The 24,036-nt window shown below is 36.6% G+C and overlaps 1 protein-coding gene across 1 annotated transcript; it reads right to left on the bottom strand.

Annotated features, from left to right (window-relative positions):
• Positions 1–7,523: 7,523 nt before the first annotated feature.
• LOC132273261 (flavonol synthase/flavanone 3-hydroxylase-like) lies at positions 7,524–13,891 on the bottom strand. Its single transcript, XM_059774257.1, has 4 exons — positions 13,294–13,891; positions 12,326–12,327; positions 8,172–8,497; positions 7,524–7,736 (listed from the first exon to the last, which is right to left on the bottom strand). The coding sequence occupies exons 1-4, from the start codon at positions 13,746–13,748 to the stop codon at positions 7,524–7,526; spliced, it is 996 nt and encodes a 331-aa protein (XP_059630240.1). The 5' UTR covers positions 13,749–13,891.
• Between the last annotated feature and the right edge of the window lie 10,145 nt (positions 13,892–24,036).

Below are 24,036 nucleotides of genomic sequence, written 5' to 3' on the forward strand. Positions count from 1 at the left end.
GGAGGCGGATCAGCACAACCAGGAGGCTGTCGGTACTGAGGCAGCTAGCTAGGACTCCTCCAGACTCTTCGATTCCATACTCTTTTGTAACTATGTGACTTGAATACTTCACTTTTTGTAACTCCAATGCTTATTATGAATGAGATGACAAAACTCTTTTTTCTCTTTTTTCTTTGTGCTACGCTCTGTTCAAACCCATTTTCAATATTTTTTTCATATTAACTTTGTCGTGTGCGTGTTTTTGGCAAGTGCCTGGCGTTCGGCTTATGGTGCCAGCTGCCACTTATCTTGCTTAAGTGCCTGGCGCTCGGCTAGAATGCCACTTGCCACTTGGCTTTTCATTTTTTAGCAAGTGCCTGGCGTTCGGCTTATGGTGCCAGCTGCCACTTATCTTGCTTAAGTGCCTGGCGCTCGGCTAAAATGCCACTTGCCACTTGGCTTTTCATTTTTTAGCAAGTGCCTAGCGTTTGGCTTATGGTGCCAACTGCCACTTATCTTACTTAAGTGCCTGGCGCTCGGCTAGAATGCCACTTGCTACTTGGCTTTTCATTTTTTAGCAAGTGCCTGGCGTTCGGCTTATGGTGCCAGCTGCCACTTATCTTGCTTAAGTGCCTGGCGCTCGGCTAGAATGCCACTTGCCACTTGGCTTTTCATTTTTTAGCAAGTGCCTGGCGTTCGGCTTATGGTACCAGCTGCCACTTATCTTGCTTAAGTGTCTGGCGCTCGGCTAGAATGCCACTTGCCACTTGGCTTTTCATTTTTTAGCAAGTGCCTGGCGTTCGGCTTATAGTGCCAGCTGCCACTTATCTTGCTTAAGTGCCTGGCGCTCGGCTAGAATGCCACTTGCCACTTGGCTTTTCATTTTTTTAAAACCCTTTGAAAAGGAAAGCTATTTTTATAAATTTCAGGAATTTGCACATTCATACGTACTTGATTGAAAACAAACAACACCCAATAAAGCTGAAACTTAGCTTTTATTGGTAGTACCTCTTCAGAGACGTAGCATTCCAAGGCTTGCTGACCAACCTTCTCGCCAGGGGCAAAATCTCTGTGTTTCACTCTTTTGTTGTGACTATTCGCCAATACTTGCTGGTATGATGCTAACCTTATTGCTGCAGCGTCCCTCTTTTCGTCTATCATATCGAGGTTCAATCTTAACATTCTGTCGTTCTGATTTCGGCTCCATGCTAAGCTTCTGATAGTTGGGACCAAGTGCTCAACCGGTATAACCGCCTCGGTACCATACGCCATTGCAAACGGGCTCTCCCCAGTCAGCCGCCTTGGGGTGGTTCTGTAAGCCCATAGGACGTTCGGGAGCTCATCCAACCACTTCCCTTTATGGTCCTCCAGTTTCTTCTTAATGCAGACGAAAATTGTTCTGTTTGTAATTTCTGCTTGTCCATTGGCCTGGGGATGACTTACTGCAGCCAACTTCTGATTAATTCCATACTCCTCCAGCAGCTCTCTTACTTGCTTGCTGTCGAGGTTCGTGCCATTATCCATGACTATTGACCTTGGAACGCCGAAACGGCAGATAATATTGCTCCAAATAAATCGTCTCACATGAGTCTGAGTCACGCTTGGATATGGTTCTGCTTCCACCCACTTAGTGAAGTAATCCGTGGCCAGTAGCACATACTTGTTCTGAGCTCTTGCCGTTGGCAGAGGACCGACCACATCCATCCCCCATTGCGCGAAAGGCCATGGCGAGGCCATTACGTGCAATTCCTCAGGTGGTTGGTGGATCAATGGTCCATATCGTTGGCATTTATCGCACCTTCGAGAGAACTCCTCCGTATCTCTTGACATGTTCAGCCAGAAATACCCTTGTGTCATTGCTTTATGCGCTAACTATCTTCCCCCAGAATGATTGCCACATACGCCTTCATGAATAGCTCGCAACACCTGCTGCGACTCTGTGGGGGTGACACACTTCAAGTATGGGCCAGAGTAGGACCTTCTGTACAGCTGGTTATGCACGATGGCGTATTTTGCAGCATTCTTTTTTATTTTCCTAGCTTCATCCCTTTGCATAGGCAAAACGCCATCTCGAATATAAGTGATGATGGGGTCAATCCAACTCGGTTCATACGGTATGACATTGACTTGCCAAGGGTCAGAGTCCAAAGGTTCTTCAAAAATAGATGGCTGGGTCAATATTCCTATTGGAATCACCCTCGCCAATGTCTCGCCAGAACTCGAAGCACTACATGCTAACCGGTCCGTATCTGCGTTCTGTTCCCTCGGTAACTGTATGAATTCAATCTTTGTAAAGTCCTTGGCTTTATGCAGAACGGCAGAACGATATGCCTCCATCGTGTCATCCTTGGTCGCATACTCACCATTTACCTGCCGAACAATCAACTGTGAGTCACTATAAACAGTCAAACTTCTGACCTGTAGCTCTCTGGCCAACTTTAACCCATTCAGTAACGCCTCGTATTCCGCTTCATTATTGGTGGCTCGGAACTCAAGTCTGAGTGCTTGACTCAAAGAAGTACCCTCTGGGGTTTGCAATTTAACCCCAATTCCTGCCCCCATCTGGTTAGAGGAGCCATCCACATAAAGTTTCCAAGAGCCGCATCTAAGGTCTTCTTCCGTATCCTCAGAGTCACATTCTAGCAGGAAATCGGCTACCGCTTTTCCTTTGACAGCTGTTCTCGGCTCATACGTTATGTCAAATGAACTTAACTCTATGGCCCAGTTTGTCATTCTGCCCGAGAGTTCTTGCTTGTGCATAAGCACTCTGATTGGAAAAGTTGTTAGAACAGCTATAGGGTGGGACTCGAAATAATGCCTCAACTTTCTTTTTGCGTTTACAAGTGAAAGTATCACCCGTTCGGCCTTCGAGTATCTTCGTTCTGCCTCGGTCATTGTTTTACTAACATAAAATACCGGGTGTTGCACCCATTTCCTTGCAACGAATCAGAACGGCACTTGTCGCAACACTAGATACTCCAAGATATAGAAATAATTTTTCTTCTGGATCCGGGGCTGACAGGACTGGTGGATTCTACATATATTCCTTCAAATGGGTCAATGCTTGTCATTGCTCATCTCCCCAGACCTGTCTTCCATGACTTCGGATCGTGTCAAAGAACGGCTTGCAGCGATCTGACAACTTAGAAATGAATCGACTTAATGCAGTTATTCGTCCTGTGAGGGCTTGCACCTCTCTGATCGTCTTTGGCTCGGCATTCTTAATCAAAGCCTCTGCTTGAGCGGGGCTAACTTCGATGCCTCTGCGGTTGACCACGTGTCCCAAAAACTGATCGGAACTCACACCGAACGAGCACTTGGTTGGATTGAGCCTCATCCCATATCGCCTCAGTACATCAAATACATCTTGCAGATGTTTCAGATGATCATCCTTCTTCTTACTCTTTACCATTATATCATCAATATAGGCTTCCACAATCTTTCCTATTTGATCCTTGAAAATTTTGCTAACAAGTCTTTGATAAGTTGCTCCCGCGTTCTTTAGTCCGAAAGGCATAACTTTGTAGCAGTATGTCCCTCGCTCGGTTACAAAAGAAGTTTTTTCTTCATCTGCCGGGTCCATAGGGATCTGATTATAACCTGAATAAGCGTCCAGAAAGGTTAAACGCTCATACCCAGTGGTGGCATCCACCATTTGATCAATCTTTGGCAGCGGGAAGCTATCCTTCGGACAGGCTTTGTTCAAATTGGTGAAATCAATGCATACTCGCCATTTCCCATTCTTCTTCTGCACGACAACGACGTTGGACAACCAATCAGGGTAGTGCACTTCTCTGATGAATCCCGCATCAAACAGCCTATCAACTTCCTCGGCTATGATTTGGTTACGTTCTGGAGCAAATCTTCGTTGCTTCTGTTTTACTGGTTTGAAATTGGGATTGACATTCAAGGAATGACAGGATACGGAGGGATTAATTCCAGGCATGTCTAGGTGACTCCATGCAAATACATCGGCATTGTGAGACAAGAAGTCAATTAGCTCTTGCTGCTCTTCCTTGGTCAGTCTTACTCCTACTCTGGTAGTTCGCTCTGGCCTGGACTGATCGATCTGCACATCCAGAAGGGGCTCTTCGGTCAAGTCAACTGACTCCCCCACCCTATTTTGCTTGGGCGGAGGTTCTTGTAATTGCTATCTTGGGTTCGCCGAACGGACGGGCGCCTTCCCTTTCCCAGCATATTTCAGTGTGACGGAATAACACTCTTTGGCTGCAACCTGATCCCCACGAATGTCTATCACCTTATTTTCATCGGGTCCGAGGCACCTCATGACCTGATGCAGAGTTGAGGGTACACCTTGGACTCTGTGAATCCATCCTCTTCCCATCAGGAGATTGTACGAGGGGTGAATCTCCACAACCACAAAAGTTTCCATAAGAGCTCGTTCTGCAGCTTGAACTTCTACTTCCACCATTCCGACGGGCTCCACCCTCTTGCCATCGAATCCTAACAGGGGGTTTCCAGTGGGCTTGAGCCTCTCTGGTTTAATCTCGAGCCGATCAAATGTGTCCCTCGGCATAACATTCGCACTACTTCCGGGATTGATCAGAACTCTGTGCACCAGGCAGTCCGCCACTGTCAAGCTGACTACCAACGGGTCTTCATGGGGGACTTGAACACGCTGCAGGTCTATCTTATCGAACTTTATCTGTATCGATGTGATCTGTTGGTGCAGAGTATTCACACTGCTGACCCTTTTCTTCATCTGCGCCTGCTGTAGGCGCGTTCGGAGTAGCTCATCTGAGTCTTCGCTGGGCTCGGGTAGACCGTGGATAGCATTGATTATACGAACTGGTTGTGAATTGTGGGAGCTTTGTTTATGACTCCTTTTTACTTGCTCTATCGGTCGATTCTGCTCTATCGCCGAGCCTTGAACATAACTCGCGTACTCCCCTCTAGCTATCAACATCTCCACTTGCCTTCTCAAATTCCTGCATTCGTTAGTCTGATGACCGAAATCGGAATGGAAAGCACAATGTTTAGTCTGATCCCTCTGTTCGAGGGGTTGCCTAATTGGCAGTGGTGGATGAAACTTATCTTTGTTCTCCTGATATAGTCTCGCCAGAGTGACCTTCAGCGGAGTAATCAGCTCTTCCTCCCTGGACCTCTTTTCTACCTTCCAGGAGGTCTGACGTTGCGGCTGAGCCTGCTTCTGCCTGATCTTTGCCTTGGATTTTTCCTCGGTCGACACGACCGACGCTGTCCGAGCATTGGCTGCCTCCTCTTCTTCTAGGCGCACAAAGCCATCGGCTCTTTCATTGAGTTCATCCATAGTCGTCGGCGTGTTCACTACCAGACTGGTATGGAACGGAGTGCCACGTGTCATGGCTAACTTGAAGGCTTGAACCGCTGTAGAAGGGTGGCATTCGATCACCATACTCTTAGTGAGATTAAACCTGGTGAGAAAAGCCTGGAGACGTTCATCTTTGTGCTGTCTCATTGTGAATAGGCTCGAGATGTCCTTCGGCGGACGCTTGTTCCCATAGTATTGGCTTATGAACCGATCGCACAGGTTTCGGAAGCTATCAATGGAGCTCCTAGGCAAGTTCTTGAACCAGCTGAGCGCCGGTCCAGCTAGGCTTGTAGGATAACATTTGCACATTAAAGAACCGTTCTCCGTATTCAGGGCCATCTTCAACTGGATATGGTACACATGATCGATCGGATCGGTTGTTCCGTCAAACAAAATAAAGACTGGCATAGCAAACTTCCTTGGATGCGGGGCATTCAGGATCTCGTCAGTGAATGGTGAATCAACCGTCCGAGCCGCGGATCGGAGTGCTTCATTCTCTCTCTGGAGCCCAGCGGTAGCTCTGTGAGCTATGGTTCTGCTCTCCGAACCGCGATGAGTGATTGTAGCCATGGAGGGCCGGTAAGACGGATCGAACGACCGTTCCTCAATGAGCTCTCTTTGCCAAGGCGACACAACTCGGCGGCGATCAACCTCTATCACTTCCTCTCGGTTGAACCTTTCCCGATGCAGATCGAAGGTCATGGCTTCGTTCTGTCTGATCTGCTCATGTCGCGGATCAACGTGAGTCGATCCTTCGTGATCCTCAACTCGACGAACATTTGGCGGCAAATCGTCCATCCTCCTTTCATCACGGTGGAGAGCTGACTGATTGTTCTCGTCCTGCTCGCCTTGATGTGCGATATTAGATTGAACACCTCCTTCACCGGCCGAAAGTGGACGCGAAACCGCGGGTATTTGCTGATGTTGCATTCCATCTTTCAATTCTGCATTCTCTTTTTTGAGAGCTTCGATCAAGTTCATCAACTCCTCAAGCTTCGTTTGCTGGACGGTCTCCATCGGATTGGAGCTTTCACCTATCATTATTCCTGAACGGAGTAAAGGCATTAATCTCAAGTTCGTGAGTAGATCTGAGCTTCGTGAGTGCGAATTTTTCAGATCTGGTTTCGAATTCTCCGAATTATGCTTACGGTTGACGAGATCTGAATTGTTCGAATTCTAAATCCGTCAGATCCGGCCACAATCGAACAACTCGTTGTTACGTAGATCTGAAGCCACTTCCGCCAAAGCAACAGGAACTAAAATTCCTCCAGAGTAGGTCACAATCGCTCAGATCTGGATCCAACTCCCAAAGATCGAGTTTTGTTTCCACGAATTGGTCTGAATCCACGCGATATTGATCAATGATCAATCAATCTTCAACGCTTCCCACAGACGGCGCCAATTGAAGATGCAAGAAATTCGTTTTTTCTTTCTCTCTCTAAAACTCTTTCACTTCAACAGAAAAATCCCCTCCCTCTATCCATTACTTCTCCTATTTATAGATACTTACAAGCATTAATGGACTGCTAGATCTGGGCCCGTTCCTCTGTGAGTTTTGGTCATCTTTGATGGGCTATTCGCGTTCGGCCCATATGGTAGTGTCTCTCTATGGGCTTGACCCATCTGCACGGACCGGATGTCGTGTTCACGGGTCATATCCGGCCCATGTCACTTCGGGCCTCCTCAAGACTTGTTTCATAACTTGATTCAAGTGTAATACAGATTATAAGAATAACTTGATTCAAGTGTAATACAAATTATAAGAATGATCTTATGAAGGAACAATGGACTAACAGGATCGATCAATCTGTAACAAGGATGAACTTAATTAACAAAGCTGGTCTGTGTGAAGACATGCTGCAGAGCTTGGGACAATCTTGAAGCAACAAACATGCACAAAGACCAACCAAAATCAATAGCAAGTTATTAAATTCCTCTGTCCAACATAATCATATGGAAAACAAAAGGCATAGATTGTTCCATATATTGATTCAAGCTCGATACAGATTATAAGAATGATCTTATGAAAGAACAGTGGGCTAACAGGATCGATCAAACTATAACGAGAATGAACTTAATCAACAAAGCTGATCTATGTGCAGAGCTTGGGACAATCTTAAAGCAACAAACACGCACGTAGGCCAACCAAAATCAATAGCAAGTTATTGAATTGTGAAACAAATGACAAGAGTAATATTCCATTCCAACATACGAGGATATTGTGAAACTGCTCCTATTGTGGGAGCTTATTTAATTTGCGGTAGCGGTACTCAGCATATGTTTTGGTTGAATATTTCGCTGGGTTTTTGTCATCCACGAGCTCCGGTAGAGGTCCGATCATTGCTTCTTGTGGAGGCGCACAAAACACAGCCCACGACATGCGTGTCCTTTCCTTGTTCACCAAACTCCTGTGAAGAACACTCTTGTACTTCCCATTGCTCAGTACCTGAAGCAAAAATATTTCCAAAGTTTGTATGAATTTCGTGACTGATGAAGTTAGGTTTGAATGCAGATTAAGATGTTGCTTTATATATAGTACTACTTTTTAAAAACCTTCCTGTACGTGCGTGCATTTTATTTAAAAGGTAATGATATGTGCGTTTTTATTTTAAAAAACGCACATATCATTACCTTGCAGTCTCGGGTACCAAAGGTCTAAAAACGCACATATCATTACCTTGCAGTCTCAGGTACCAAAGGTCAACATTTTATTTCTATTTCTTTGTTATGTGCTACAAGCGTGTTATTACCTTTGGTACACGAGGCTGCAAGGTAATCCTCTGATATGTGCGTTTTTACTCCCAAGTATTAGTTTATTTTCTTTTGCTAAATTTTTCTGAACGTTTTTTTCTGTCTTAAGCAGGAGGAGAGTATTGTTTGCCTCAATTTGATCACCAACATGGACAAAGAGTGCATTTTGCAGATATTGAACAGCAACCCAGTTACCATCCTTCCAAACTTGAAGGCCCGGAACGTCGTTCGGGACAAGTATTGTGATCGCAGACATGTCAGTGTGAGGTTCAACTCCAAGAGCCAGGTGAGGTTGTGGGCATGGTGGGTACATGTTGATTTTCATTTCCAGTTCTATTTCTTCACTACAGAGGCAAGACTTGAGAGCATTTTCTTCCAAATCCAATCCCTCTGAGAGCAGTTCCAACAGCTTATTTGTTACTCCCAGCATTTCTTCATTGTATTTTTCTGTCACTTCTGTGTGTGTTATATAATTCAACATGTTGTAAGCCATTAACTAAGACCAAATATATATCAACGGTGAACTACTGATATGATACCTTGTCGTCACTTATAAAATACAATTATTCTTTTGTTTTCATAAATTAAAAGAAATTAAATTTGAGATCGAATTTGGTTCTCTTGAGGTTTAATTTCATGGGGGTATGGGAGAGAATTTAACAACAAATTTTTCAATTTTGAATATTACTCGATAAACGTGATTTAAAGGCTAATGGTGTGCTTTGTATAGAATCAATTTCTTTATTTTTTTTTTTATAAAGATGGCGGAGTTATCAAGAGCTCCATAATCCTCCATCAGACACGTGCTCATGGTAAATAATGAAGATGTAACTCAAGTTATTTAGGTTCCCTTGATTAGATAGAAAAAAAAAAAAAAAAATTAATGAAAAAAATTTATATATTTTTAAAAGTTTGATTAGATAGAAAGCTAAAATTTTGATTATATGATAGAGGACCCAAGATGAAATTTGATATCCGAGTTTAGCTGAAGACAAAAATTAAAACTTTTCCAAAATAATTAAACACATGGAAATTTTAGTTCTGAAAATAGAATAAGAATGGGATGGTCGAAAAATATATGATAATGACTTTTAATTTCCCCTAATATTTCAGGACATATGTGAGCAGCTTGTTGCGGACGATTGAAATCACCATATATTCTATATAACATAACAATTGGAGTGGTATCATTCTAATATTTCAAGTATGATTTTTTCGAAAAAAAGAAAATAGAAAAAACATTGAAGTGGTTTACAGTTATAAAATATACATATATAAGGGTGATGGGTTAATTATGGATGAACAATGGAATGGAATGTGTTACTTTTGCATGATAATTGTTGCCATTTAGTATTCTCCTAAAGGCTTAAAAATGATATATTTATTATTCCTGTTACAATTCAGATTTTTAAAATTTTAATTTATATTTATTTTATGACTTTTAGTTGTCATATGTGATTATTTAATTTTAATTTGAAGATTTATCCATTTGAATTATTTAATGGGTTGATTTGATTACGTTGCAATTGACTATATATATATATATGTATATATATATATATATTGACGTAAGATGAAAGGGAGCAAAAAATGGAGCTGCCTGCCGACTTAGAGAAAGAGAGAAAAATTGTAATGATTTTGGTGGGAGTCTCAAAAGGAGATATTTGGGTTTGATATTATATAAATGCATTTTGTATATGTTATTAGGTGGTAAAGAGGGAAAGAAAGAGGAGATAGAGATGAGAATGAGCATGTGGCGAAATTGAGGGAGAATAGAGATTTAATTGTTTTATAAATGTGATTGGCCGGTTGCACATAAAGTTTATTTGATTTGGTTTTATTACTTTTGTGTTTATATATTATATACTTTTTTCGTTAATAATGGAAGTTTATATTTAGAAATTAGAATTTTTAAGAAGGCATTTAATTAATATATATATTTTTTAAAATTACTAAATTATTTTTTTTAATATAAAAAATATAGTTATAAAGTTTGAAATTTTATTTTTTTTTAAAAAAAGAATAATTATACTTTTTTAAAAAAATAAATAATTTAAAACATGTAAAAATAAAATAATAAATTATTAATATAGACTTAGTATATAATATACCTAGCAATCTGATGAGATATGAAAGGGACAGCCGACAGCGGAAATGACGAAGGAAAGTGAAAGTGGTGATGGTATAGGCGGGCCCACAACGAATTACAATGCCAAAAGTTTCTTTGAACTTGGTCTGTTCAATCCAAAAAAAAAAAAAAAACACTTGGTCTGTTCACGTGGGCTGTATCTGTTGTGTTTGGAGTGAGTTCTGTCGTTTGTATAAGGAATGAAAAGATATGTGTCACGTGAAGGAAGAAGTTAAAGATTAGAGAAAGGAAAAGTTAGAAAGCATGGGTGGCGGGTCCACTTTAGATATTTTGATATTTGGTGATTAGCTGTGTGTTGACGTGTGTCGGTGCAAATTTCCAGAAATGTGCAGACATAGAAATTTAGGAGAGGGAGAGACAGAGCCGAGACACAGTGAGGGCCTATAGTTGGAATTTTTGATCCGGTGGTATAATTCATTTTTAGTGTAGGGTTTTTCATACTTGTTTGGATAATTTTGTTTTAAATATTTTATAAATTGTTATTTTACTAAAATTACATATATATATTTTATTTAAAAATACATGTATATTTCTGTAAAATTAATTTTTCATAAAACTTTTTAAAATACTTGTTATAGTTTTTCCTACCGAGACTTCTCCCGTCCCCCTCTTTTCCGGTTGGATTCATAGTTACGGGCTTAAGTAAAAGAGTTGGTGTTTGTGTATTTATTAAAGGAATAATTTTATTTAAAGATACTGTATTTATTTGAGAAAATTAATTTTGTATCAATAAAGAGAGTATTTTTTTTTTTGATTGGGTGAATACTGATGTATTTGGATTTGAGTAAATTGAGGAATTTATTTAAAATTCGGGGGTTACAATTCCAACAAGAACATGAATATGTTAGGAATAAATTAAATAAACTGGTTAATTAAAATCGCGTTCTTCTTAGAGAGAGTTTTTTTTTTTTTTTTAAATAAGAACAATTTAGATATGAATTATAAACAATAATATTATTATTTTTAATTACTCATCATATATTTCTTTGCTAAAAATAAATATAAATAGTTGAATATAAAGGATTTATCTAACACAAATTCATTTATTTTTTTAGTATTTAAATTCATAAGGGTAGTTTTGGTTAGCAAAATAATGTTATTTGCCCTTTTCATGTTATTCAAACTAAAAAAAATAATATTTTTCTACAACTTTCTTGAAAATTTTCCTACTAACCAAATCTATACCAGAAATTGACTTAATTTTCCCTTCTTTTTTTTTTTTTTTTTAACAAAAAAAAAAAGAAGGTCTTCTAATTGGAGAATCCCCACCCGTACCAGTCCCGGGTGAGATTTAAGTTATGGAGCAGATTTGCGCAGTGGAGGGGATTCAAACCTACACTCGGTATACTGAATACGGTTAGTCCAGACCTCGAAGATCTGTCTTGCCATCCAATTACACTTAGTGTTGGCTGGAGCCTTAGACGGTCGCCTAAGGTCTAGCCAATAAGAAGGCGTCTAAAATTATTGTTTAATTATTGTGTTGTACTTTTTTAAATTTTTATTTCCTTTTATTAGTAAGGTCCTAAAATTATTATTTCAATTTCCTAATATTTTTATTTTCCTTATAATATTAGACAACCCATCCAATAGAAATGCCCTAAAATTATTGTTTTCTTATTTTATTAGACTTCTTAACATTTTTATATCCTTGTATTATTAAGGCCCCTAAAATTATTATTTTATCTTCATAACAATTTTATTTTCTTATATGTATTAGATTCCAACTAATTGTAGTTATTAGTAAGGCCCCTAAAATTATTATTATTATTATTATTATTTAACAATATGGTATATTATTAGACTTCTTCATTTCCTTATATATACTCCTCCAACCAATCATAGCAATTTAATGGTGGGTGAAAAGAATTTGATTCAGTTTAAAATTTTCATTCCATATTCTATCAAAATTCATAATTCTATCCTAATCTAATTTTTTTCCCCCTCCCCTTCTTCCTAATTAAAAAAATTACACATAAGTAAAAAGAAAAAAGTATTTTGACTTAATTCATAATGATAATCGAATTTGTAAGTTGTCCAACCGTCAAAAAGTTTCGTTTAAATAAATATTATTAACATATTAAAATATCACGTTTTTAAATTTTTTTCGCCTAACACTTCAAATTATATTGGGCAACCGCTATGTCAGCCGTAGGGATGTCAATTTTTACCGCCCCGCCGGAGCTCCGCCCCGTCCCGCCCCGTTAATAACGGATATGGAAACATTTTTTATACCGTTGGGGCGGGAATGGATACAAATTTTGTACCCGTCGCGGGAATGGATACAAATTCAGTATACATATCCTAGGAGCCCCGCCCCGCCCCGCCCCGCTAAGCATATAACTATATATATATATATATATATATATATATATATAAACTTGATATTAAGTTTGCTTTTATTTTGGTTATGGTGGAAATTGGAGTTTAGAATTTCTTGTGATTTGGTTGTATTAAAGTTTTATTTTTATTTATTATGTTCTCTGAATTATGTTATGTGCATGTTATTTTTTTTTATTTTTGTTGGGATACATAATTTCATTTATGTTGTGCCATTCCCAAGCTTTCCACATTCAAATAGCAGGAGCTTAAGTTCCAAAAAATAGGAGAAAAAAATTTATTAGCGGGGCGGGCATAGGGCACAGTATTTCCCAACGGAGCGGGGTTGAACATGAAAATCCAACCCGTCGAGGGTCTCGGGGCGGGCATGGACTTGACAAAAAATAAAAAGGGTGGGGCGGGATTTAGGGAAACCCGCTCCAAACCCGTCCCGTTACCATCCCTAGTCAGCCGCCGAGAACAAAAAAAAATTTAGGCAATATTTCCGCTGCTGCGATAAGAGGGGAACTAAGTCAAAACAATTTCATAAATAAATAAATAATAAAAAGAGAGCAGTTATGACTAGTTAATATGGTGAGTTGTAACTGCCATTCGTTACCTATAAAACTACTGCATCTTAATATGGTAAGTTGTAACAAACTACTTACCAATTAAATAACCTCAAACTGCATCTTATTCCATCAGTTCTAGTGCTACAACAAAGAAATGCTATCATGCCACCATATATCATAAATATGTATATGCATGTATATATGTATATACATACCGGTAAGAAGGAGGATTCTTGGGCCATACATCATGGTTGACTTTAGAGGGAGGGTACATGATATGAAAAAAATAGTCAACCCATTCAACCTTTTCATCAAGGTTCTGAGTCATCTTTGTTCCATACCCATCAAACTTCCCATTTGAAGGATCATTCGCATAGCTCTCTTTCTCCTTCTGTGGGAGCTCAAAGAACTCCTCTCCCACCTCTCGCAGCCGTTGGATCAACTGCGACGCCACACCGTGATCCGTGATGAGGAAAAATCCCCACTCACTGCATGCTTTCGATATTTCGTCCACGAGGACATCGTGCGGCAGAGATAAAGGGATCACCGGCACGGTCATGCCCTCGACGGCCTTGGTGTTCTCCGGCCGCTCGTTGGCTGGCCGGATGAACTGCTCAGGGAGCTCATGGAGGGCTCCATGGGCCAGTGCTTGAACTCTCTGTACCTCCATGTGTTTTTTTCTCTTTTGTTAGTAGCGTTGCAAACTTGTAAAAGCAATGAATCGTGCATTAAAGCTAAGGTGGCATATGCAGTATATATAGGACTCTACGTACTAAGTATTTATTTTTATTTTTATTTTTATTTTTTCTTAATTATTTATTTTTAATCGGCATATAAGAGCTAGAGAGTCTGTTAAAATACTCTTTTATGTAAAATATACACTGTCACTTATGATGTGTAAATTTTTTCTATCTCCACTAGTCTGTTAAGATACATTGTCATATCATCATCAATGTGTAAAATACACAATCATTTTACACTACTAGATCAACATATTTCTTTGCTCATCCCTCATTCTCGTTCTATTAAAAAATTAACTATATATTAAATAAGTTTATAAAAATTACGTGGGATGTTAGTATGACACATAATTGATTGTCATTGAGAGATTTATTTTTGTACAAAAAATATAAAATAACCGTTAGAATTAAAAATTAAATAATTCAAAATTTTTATATAAATTTATCATGGCACATAAATTTACACAAAAAAAAAATATACATAACAGTTAAAAATTGCTGTAACTTAGAGTTTATGAACGTGTTATTAGTTGCATAGGTAGCACACGTGATAATCTAACATTCTGTTTAGAGTTAGTTGATTAACTGTTGCCACGTGGAATACTGGGACCCACCAATTTTTAATACAGTAAATATGTGTAAAGCGAAAACATATAGGGCCACAGGCATATGTTCCGGCTGCGAGTTGAGTGATAGGGGAGTTGAAGCGGGGCGGAGACAAATTATAATCAAAATTTAAACGTGTATTAGTTGTTTAGGTAGCACACGTGATAATCCAACATTCTGTTTAGAATTAGTTGATTAATTGTTGCCACGTGGAATACGGGGGGACCCACCAATTTTTAAGACAGTAAATATGTGTAAAGCGAAAACATATAGGGCCACAGGCAAATGTTCCGGCTGTGAGTTGAGTGATTGGGGAGGTTAAGCGAGGCTGAGCCAATCTATAATCAAAATTTAAATAATTTATAAATTAATTGTAATATAATTTTATTTATAATATTAATTTTGATATATTTATTGAGAATATATAACTCACAAAATAAAAATTTTTGCAACCGAAATAAATACCGACGAGAGATTGATAAGGAAAAGAAATTAAAACTCTACGGGAAGGATACATTGACAATGGCCAATTAAGCCATCGTGTGGGTTGGGTCTAGGATATTCTTCATATAAATAATATCTTGTGCATCGTGGGATACTAATCTTTTTCAATATATATATATATTCTATATCCTTTATGTTTTTCAACAACTCTATATTATTATTGGGTATGTCTTTAAAATTTAATGTAATTAAAAAATATCAAATCAAAATATAATTATCTTATTGATGAATTATATAAATTAAAGTTTTTATTCACTATAAAGAAATCATTAATTGATAGTAAAAATTTGTAATTTATAGTTTTAATTATTTAAAGATTTAATAGAAAGAATCTCTCAATAAGATAAATAGTGATTGAATTCAAGGTACAATAATTATAAATTTTGCTATTTTTTCTTTCCTTCTATGTTAAGATCTTTCCTATATTAAAAAGTTACTTTAAAACTAGTTAAATAAGCTAATAAATAAGCATCCACCTAATTTAAGATAAAATTAAAAATTAAAATTAGTAAAGTATAATAATTTTTTAATAAAAAATATTAAAAATTATATTTTAAAAAAATTAGATTTCTAAAAAGGTAAGTACTAATTAAATAAAAGCGATGGACACTAGTGACTCTGAAGTATTGATGGAACAACTGCTCCGAGAATTCCCGCCACTCGATCTGTCTAGGATATGTTTTTTGACCAGCTGGCAAGGACATAATGGTAAAGGTGGTGAAGTAGATAATGTGAGGACACTGAAGGATGGATTCATTTTCTTACCAACAATGGTACGCCATGTTTGGTTGGAATGTGGCTCATTCAATGGATTCTCAAGTCACATGGTCAATTATCAAAGGGTTTTTGCTTCAATGGGATAACCTCTTCATCTTTAAAGAGAAGGAGAGGGGTTCGAGTTCCGACGTGAAAAAAAAAAGTGTGCATATTTATTTTACCATTTAAAAAAAAAGTCACATGGTCAATTAATATGGTTCACCCACATCTGTTAAAAATTGTGTAAATATGATCGGATTGATGAGTTATGAACTATTTTGCCACTCCTAATAAAACCTACTCTTATAAGCTACTATCGCGTTAACGGTCGTGTCTCTCAATCGCCTTATCAACAATAATTTACTGTTTGCGGTATACTTCACTAAGTAGCCATCTAGTGTGACGGGTAGACGTTTGCCCATTTATTCAAAAACTTAAATTCTTGAATAATGTTGCATACCCACCCATTTATACTGGAGTGATTGGGGAGGTTAAGCGGGGCGGAGCCAAACTATAATCAAAATTTGAATAATTTATAAATTAATTGTAATATAATTTTTCTTTATAATATTAGTTTTGATATATTTATTGAGAATATAATTCGCAAAATAAAAAATATGCAACCAAAATAAATAGAGATGAAATATTGATATGGAAAAGAAATTAAAACTCTACGAGAAGAGCAAACGGTACGTTATACAATTTAAAAATAGAAATGATAAAAAAAATAATAATAAAATAAAAAAAATTGTTAAAAAATTATTTTTTTTCCAGCAATTGTTTTATTTTTTTAAAGAAATTTATTTATTTATTTAAAAAATGAGTACTTTGATTCTACTTTTTTTATAGATATATACAATTATTACCTTAACCAAATATTTTTTTAAAAAAAAGGTATTATTTTATAAACAAAAATTTGGCAAACTTTAATAAAACATGATTATTAAGAACAAAATAAAATACTTTAAAAATTTACAATGAGTAGTTATATAATTTGTCATTTAACAAATGCCCCTAATATAAAATATCATTGTTATTATTTGCATTTTTGCCTCTTTTTTTTTTTTTTTTTTTTTTTTTTGTTTTTTTTTACCATAACACTTTGCTATTTGATAAAATTAAAAAATAAAGTACTGAAAATTTTAAGAGTGATAATTTTAAATGTTCAGTGATAAGTGATGACACTGTCATTTAAAATTTTATCACATTTTAAGTAATTTTCAAATTACGCTATCCATCACACTTTTAATCAGTTCAGAATTAAGCACCTTAGTTTTTTTCACCTTTCCAATGCTCCAAAATTAAAAAAAAATAGAGATTATCAAACAATATAAGATATTATTCTTGTAAACATCATCTAATAAAAAAATATATATTTAATAAAGAATGTTTATATATCTTTATTAAACATGAGGGTATGTTAATGAAATTTCATATTTTTGTCTCTTGAATTTATATTAGGGTACTCTACAAATACTATATTCGGGTACTCTGTATTGATATATATATGTATATACATAATAATGATATGTTAAAGAAGTTGGTTTCACGGCATTGACCTCCAAGGCATTCAACAGAACTGAACATCACCCTGTCAAGGTTTTGTAACATAATCCAAACTACACAATCTTAATGTCAAAAGAGGGATAAATTTTCCAAATTGTAAAGGACAATATTTGCCTTCAACCCCGAATTTCCTTATTTGGCCCGGTCAAAACTTCAAAGTAATATAAAACTTTATAAAATTAGAATAGGTTGTTTGGTCGGAGTGATGAGATGGAGAAATATTTTCGTGTTTGGTTGGAAGGAAGGGAGGAGAGGGAGGAAACAAGGAGGGATGGATCATCCCTCCTTCCTTTATGTTTTTCTATTCGCTCATTTTGCGGGAGAAGAGAGGAGAGAAAAAATGCATAACTACCTATAAATTTACAATTTACAATTTTAACCTTTTTAAAAATTTTAAAATAAATATGTACCTTTTATAATTTTATATAAAAGGGTGTATTGGTAAAAATAATATAATAACTCTCCTTCCCTTCCTTCTAACCAAATAAGAAAATAGTATCACTTTATTCATCCTTTTTACTATTCATTCCATTCAATCAAACATAAAATGGGAAAGACACCCTCCCTTCCCTAATAATATCTCATCCATCCCTCCCCCTATCTCTTCCATCTATTTTTTCAGCCCTTCAACCAAACGAAGCACTAAGTCTCCCAAAAGAAAGAAGTTTCTTCTTAGGAGACAAGTACTATCATAATATTTAGGGTTAATTTAGTATTTATTTGTTTAGCATATAATTAACTAAAAGTAGTGAATATAAAATTGTCTGGTGAATTTTATCCTATGACAAATTAGAAAACAATTTTAAAATTCATCTTAAATTTTTGTAAAACCATCTTTTTTTGGGTAAGAAAAGGACTCAATTCAAGAGAAGTTTTTTTTTTTTTTTTTTTTTTTTTTTTTTTTTTTTTTTTTTTTTTTAAGTATTTATATTTCATATTGTTCGTGAAAACTATTTTAAATAACAAAATAAAAAGAAAACTCAATTCGAAATTCGAGAGAAACTCTTTATCCGTGCTCAAAAAGTAGTTTATATTTGATCTTGTTCATGAAACTAATTTAAATAACAAAATAAAAAAGAAACTATTCTAGCCACCAATATATATATATATATATCTGAAACCTTTTTACCGAGAAAAAAGGAAATTCAAAAAGTAACCATACTCAACCTTAAACATACATCGCCTAGATTTTACTTTGTTTAATAAATTAAAAAAAAATGATCAAGTTGTCGAAACGTATCACTAAAATGACTCCCTATTACCCCACATGTACATCACAGTGAATGGGGAGCTGTTGGGCTCTCATTCGGTCATAAAATTCATTCTGCATATCACAATTTTAAATTCAGTGGATTATATGCTGAAAATTCAGTGGATTATGTATTAAAAATATAATTAAATAGACTAATGTTTATACCTCTCACCCCGCAAAGCCTAAAAGGGGAGTGGAGGGTTTCCATATAATATGTGTGATTATTTATCTTAATTATTATTATTTTGATAAATAGTGATTACTTATCTTAAATAATAATGATATTTAAATGGTGGGTGACAGCTGATAAATGTCCATTCTCAACTCGGATGTCATCATTCAGTCCATTCTCATATGAGTACCTTAAGGCTCAGTTTGGTAGAGTGGAAATGAGAGGAAAGGAAAAAGAAGGTGATGGAGGGTGATTAAAAAATTGTGTTTGGGTAGAATGGGTGGAAGGAAAGAAGAGGGAAGGGTTTGGAGGGTTATGTATAGCTTTGTACAGTAATTTGTTTATCCTCCCAAAAAGGGAGGAAATAGAAGGAAAGGAAAGGCAATGACTGATGTAATATTTGTGATGTCAATTTTACCCTCAAAACAATATACATACAAGTTAGCAGTTGCAGAGAGAATGAGAGATGGTGGGCCAGCGGCTGAAGCTTGCGAACGGCGAACCCGAACTGGAACAGTGGCGATGGAAACTGAAAGATATGGGTTTTGATTTTCTGAACAATCTGAAATGATATACCAATACGGGTTTTGAATTTTTGATTCTAGCAGACAGAAAGATAAACTGAAATATATGGGTTTGGGTTTTGAACTTCTAATTCTTGTAGTGCAGAGAGAGATAGAGAGGGAGAGGGCAAGTTCAGAGTTGAGAACGAGAATAGATATGGAGGCGAGATTGGGGAGGTTGAAAAAATTTGCCCTAATTTTTTTTTTTTTTCCTTTTCTTGTGGGCCCATCAGGTATAGTAGACTATATATATATATATATAATAGAGATGGAGGCGAGATTGGGGAGGCTGAAATGATTTGCCCTAATTTTTTTCTTTTCTTTTCTTGTGCACAGGAGACTATATACATATATTTATTTATTTCTTAAAATATAAAGGGGTATAATAGTCAATTTATTAAAATAATTCAATTTCCTTTCTTTCCCTTTCTTTTCCCAAACTATGATTATTATCCTTCCCTTTCTTTTTCTTCATTAACCAGTGATGAGCGCTGAAAAGTGCGTTTTTGAACCCCTTAAGCTTAGGCATTCTAGTGTCTTTATCTATCTTGCTTTACCGTTTTAGATTGATTTTGTATTATTTCTATTTTCAGGCACTTATCTCAAAAATAAGCTAACTCAGCCAAATAAGAGCAGAAATGAAGTAATTCTGGGATGAATCAAAGAAAGGAGCCAAGTGGAAGTAAAAGGAAGAAAAATGTGGAAATTAACATCTTCGATCGATCTCAGATCAAAGTTCGATCGATCCAACATGATCGATCTCAGCACTTCAAGATGGATCAGAGCCATGATGACATTTTCAGAGATCTCAAAAGTTCGATCGATCCAACATCATTCTTCGATCGATCGAGCTACCTTGTCCTTATCCAAATGATTGATCTTATCTAGTTATACCACCTTACTAACCACTTTTGTCCTTTTCCCAAAAATATCTTCAAAATATCTCAGATTTGTTTTTATTCAAAAAGCGCCGCCATTGAGGATCGATCCAACTTTAGTTCGATAGATCTTAGCCATGTTCGATTGATCCAAGTCCAAGGTTCGATCGATCGAATTTCCTCCAATACGAAAAAGTTAAATCTCCAACTCACAAAAAATTGTCCTTTATCTAATCATTGGGGAATATTTTGTGCACGACCCCAGCTCATTTTGTGTGTCGTTTTAACCTACTTATATAAGGATAAAGATTACTTTTTTACATCATATCACATCATATTATCTCATACCTTGTAAGAACTCTTGGAGAGGAAGCTTAGAGGAGGAGGAGGTTAGAGACACCATTGGAGACTCTTCATCAACCAAAGAGCAAATCTCTTCCATGGAGTTAGCCCTTGAGGGTTGGAGAAGCACTACCATGAGTGACTAAACATCCTCTTGGGGCTAGAGTTAGCCTCAAGCATGCTTTCTACATCTTGATTTTGTGTATTATTGAAGGATTAGTGTTGTAATACATGTTTTGGCACTTTTATATATATAGATCTTGTTTATTCAATGGTTTATGTGGTTTAATGCTTCCAATTGATCATTTCATTCTATCCATATGTCTATGTATGCTAGAATAGATTTTCATGTGTTTGTCTTTATTTCTTGTGTTATTGATGCATGTCTATGTATCTTAATGCCATAGATCTAGAGATTGTCAAAACATTGTGCTTAATGGAATGCCCTTGTAATTTTCTAGATGGTTCATGCTCATTTCTTGATGGATTGTGCCTCTCCCTTAGTTTAATTAGTTTAATTTCATGTCATTAGCTTAACTGTAGTATAGTGGTAGTATAGTTGTTAGATGGGAGGACAATCCATACTTGTTGTTTGATGTTCCATACTTTTGGATGCAAGTAGCATATGTCTCTAACCTTGTGGTGTATTTGGCTTGTGAGCTTAATGAAAGGATTAATGACTTGCTAGATATATTGTGCTTTTCACATGCTATTTAGATAATATATACTTAATTGTTAGATATATTGTGCTTTTCACATGTTACTTAGACAATATATACTTAATTGGTCACCCTTACTAATTGAATCAACCAACACACACACACACACACATCAATATTGCAACACACATTTCCCTCATTAGTCACTTGTTAAGGGTGTAGAAAAGTATTGTTTGGTGGTGACCTCTAAACCCCAAGATCTCTCTCCTCTTACTTACTCTTTATTGCATTCCATTATTTAGTTTAATTTGCTCTTTAGTTTAATCAGCCAACCAATTATTTGTTTGATCATTCGACATACTAACCCTAATAGTGATTCCACAACCAAATTCGACTCAAATCCCTTGGGACGATCCCTACTCACCCTAACTATATTTTTAGTGAAGGTAGTAGTGGTTTTTATAAATGTAAAACTTGGCCCTTGCCTTAATGCATACTCTCTAAGCTTGTGGTGTAGGACGGCGACAATCGAGCCACCAACCAACTAAACACGATAAGGGGTTAAAATTATCCTTCCATTCTCTTCCCTTTCCCTCATTACTAATGTTATCCTCCCCCTTCAAACCCACCGTACCAAACATACCCTAAAAGTTAAAAGAGGCTGATTTGGCCCTAAAAGCTCCTATATCCCAGACTTAGCTACGCTTGAGGGTGGAAACAAGCACAAGTTGTTTCTTGCATGCCCTTTCCAATAACATGGATTTTGGCTTAAACTTTTTTTTTTTTCCTCTCTCTCTCTTAACTTGGCAAAAAGAAAAGAGAATTGTTAAACACAGTCGCACTTGCGACTGTGGATCCACAGTCACAGTTCCTATTAGATAGCTCTAAATGAATTTAACTCCTCTCTTTTTATAGTTGTGTTTTAAATAGATTTGACTTTTTCTCTTTTTACAGTTGTGTTTTAAATGAATTTGACTTTTCACTTTTTAGAGTTGTTTCAAGTCACGTGTTTATAGGCTAAAATGTTGGTTTTCCACTTTTTAATGGCTCTTAATTTTTTAGCAATAAATATTGAAATTTTGAGTAATCTCATTTTTTAAAACCCTAATCATGAAAAATATTTAATAATATTAGTGCCATTAGTCCTTTCAGTTACAAAAGAGTAAAATTTATCTACACCCATAATTAAATCTAATCATACCCCAAAAGATTAATACATGATAAAAAATTATATATAAGTGCGATACCCCTCGGATCCGAGACACGGGTTGATCAGGCCCAGGCCCAAACCCGAGGGGAATATCAAACAATTTAAGTATTTTAAAGCGAACACAGAATATTAAATGAAATAAGAAATAGAATACAGTTTAAATAAAAATCCAATAACAAATCCTCCAAACGACAATGATTAAAGTGAATCCAAATCTCTAAAACCTCCAAGAGTACAACTCAAGAATCCATCCAGTGGACCCCTAAAAATCCCAACTGAACTGAAATAACTGAAAGTAAATTAAATTAAAACATCGAGAGAAGTACTACGTAATCTGATAAATGGGAAACTGTCCTCGAACAGTACGATCAAGCTCTAAGGCTGGAACCGTACTGTACCTGAAAAGAATAAAAGAGTGGGTTAGGCCCACGAACAAGTTCTAATCTAACTGCAATCCATACAGTAACCTGATACGCAGATACACCCTAGATACCTCACAATATCTATCTAATCCATAAGTATATATATATCCACACTAAGGGACATTCACTGGACTACAGTGGGGGTCTTAACCTGAATAGAAGGTAACATTCGAAAACGCACCCAAAGGTGGGCATGAGTACCTAGACCTAACAGGGCACACCTCAACCTACCATAGCCAGCTACGTATCCACTGCATATACGCACCCTAACCAACGAGCCTGAGACTCAAGCTCATCTCATGGTACCATAACGATATATCTAAAGTCCGTCCAAATCCAGAGTATGTCATTCAATTATTCATTGAGGTGACATACAAAACACAGTTCGGTTAGTCACTCAACTTATTCAGTTGATATGACTTAACTATAAGAAACTAATCCAGGAAGTCATTCAATTCAGCCAGTTGATCGACTTAAATACAAATAGGATTCAATATTTTACAATCCATTCCTTTTATCCGATAGGTCAGGTCTTAGCGTTTTGAGCTAAGCCATCCTTAGTATGCCACCATCCCATACCGGTGCATACAATCCTCCACGTCTATGTAAATTACCACACATAAATAATAGTTAAGTAATTTACAATCCAAACCGTTATCCAAATAATTGCAGAAAGATGTTTAACATCCTAGCAATTGAAATCCAACTGTAATTGCAGAAAAAATGTCAATACTTTACAATTAGCATCCAAAGCATGCATAGATCAAAACTAATTAGTAGATGACCCTATCATGCATTTAAAACAAGATTTATATTCATGCTATAATCAAATTAAGCAGTCCAGTTCCTTCCATCCGTTCACAGTATGCTACATTGTATATTTTTATACTATTCCATCCTTTAGCATAGGGGCATAAACCATGCAATAAGAGATTTAAATAACTCTTAAAATTTAACTTAAAAACTCCAGTACACTCACAACACAGTTCAGGAATCATTAAAACAATCCAAACGATGCCCAGAAAGTTTAGAAAATATTCCCCGTGAGAGGGCCTGCTCTTAAACTTGTAGAGTAGGCTCCAAAAACAAAAGAGCAGGCTCCAAAACTTCTTAGAGCCGCCTCTAGATGGGTAGAGCCTTCTCTTTCAAAATCCAGAGTCTTCTCTTTTCCAAAGAGCCTTCTCTTTCCAAATTCATGAAATAGCTGCTTTTATAGCATTGTCTTGGTCAGTTAGGATAGCAGTTGGAGAATTTTCACCCGTTGCTCTAATCTATGTTTGCATTAGCC

This window comes from Cornus florida, unplaced genomic scaffold (assembly GCF_030987335.1).
Source record: "Cornus florida cultivar Cherokee Brave unplaced genomic scaffold, ASM3098733v1 CherokeeBrave_3.0.0_Hap2_Chr09, whole genome shotgun sequence".
NCBI classification, from domain to species: domain Eukaryota; kingdom Viridiplantae; phylum Streptophyta; class Magnoliopsida; order Cornales; family Cornaceae; genus Cornus; species Cornus florida.

Bases quoted from the DNA above. Each gene is read 5' to 3' on its own strand.
- LOC132273261 (XM_059774257.1), bottom strand. From the start codon at position 13,748: ATGGAGGTACAGAGAGTTCAAGCACTGGCCCATGGAGCCCTCCATGAG. The intron at 7,737-8,171 runs GCAAACAATACT...TTTTTGCTTCAG, and splicing joins ATGTTGGTGATCAAATTGAG to GTACTGAGCAATGGGAAGTA.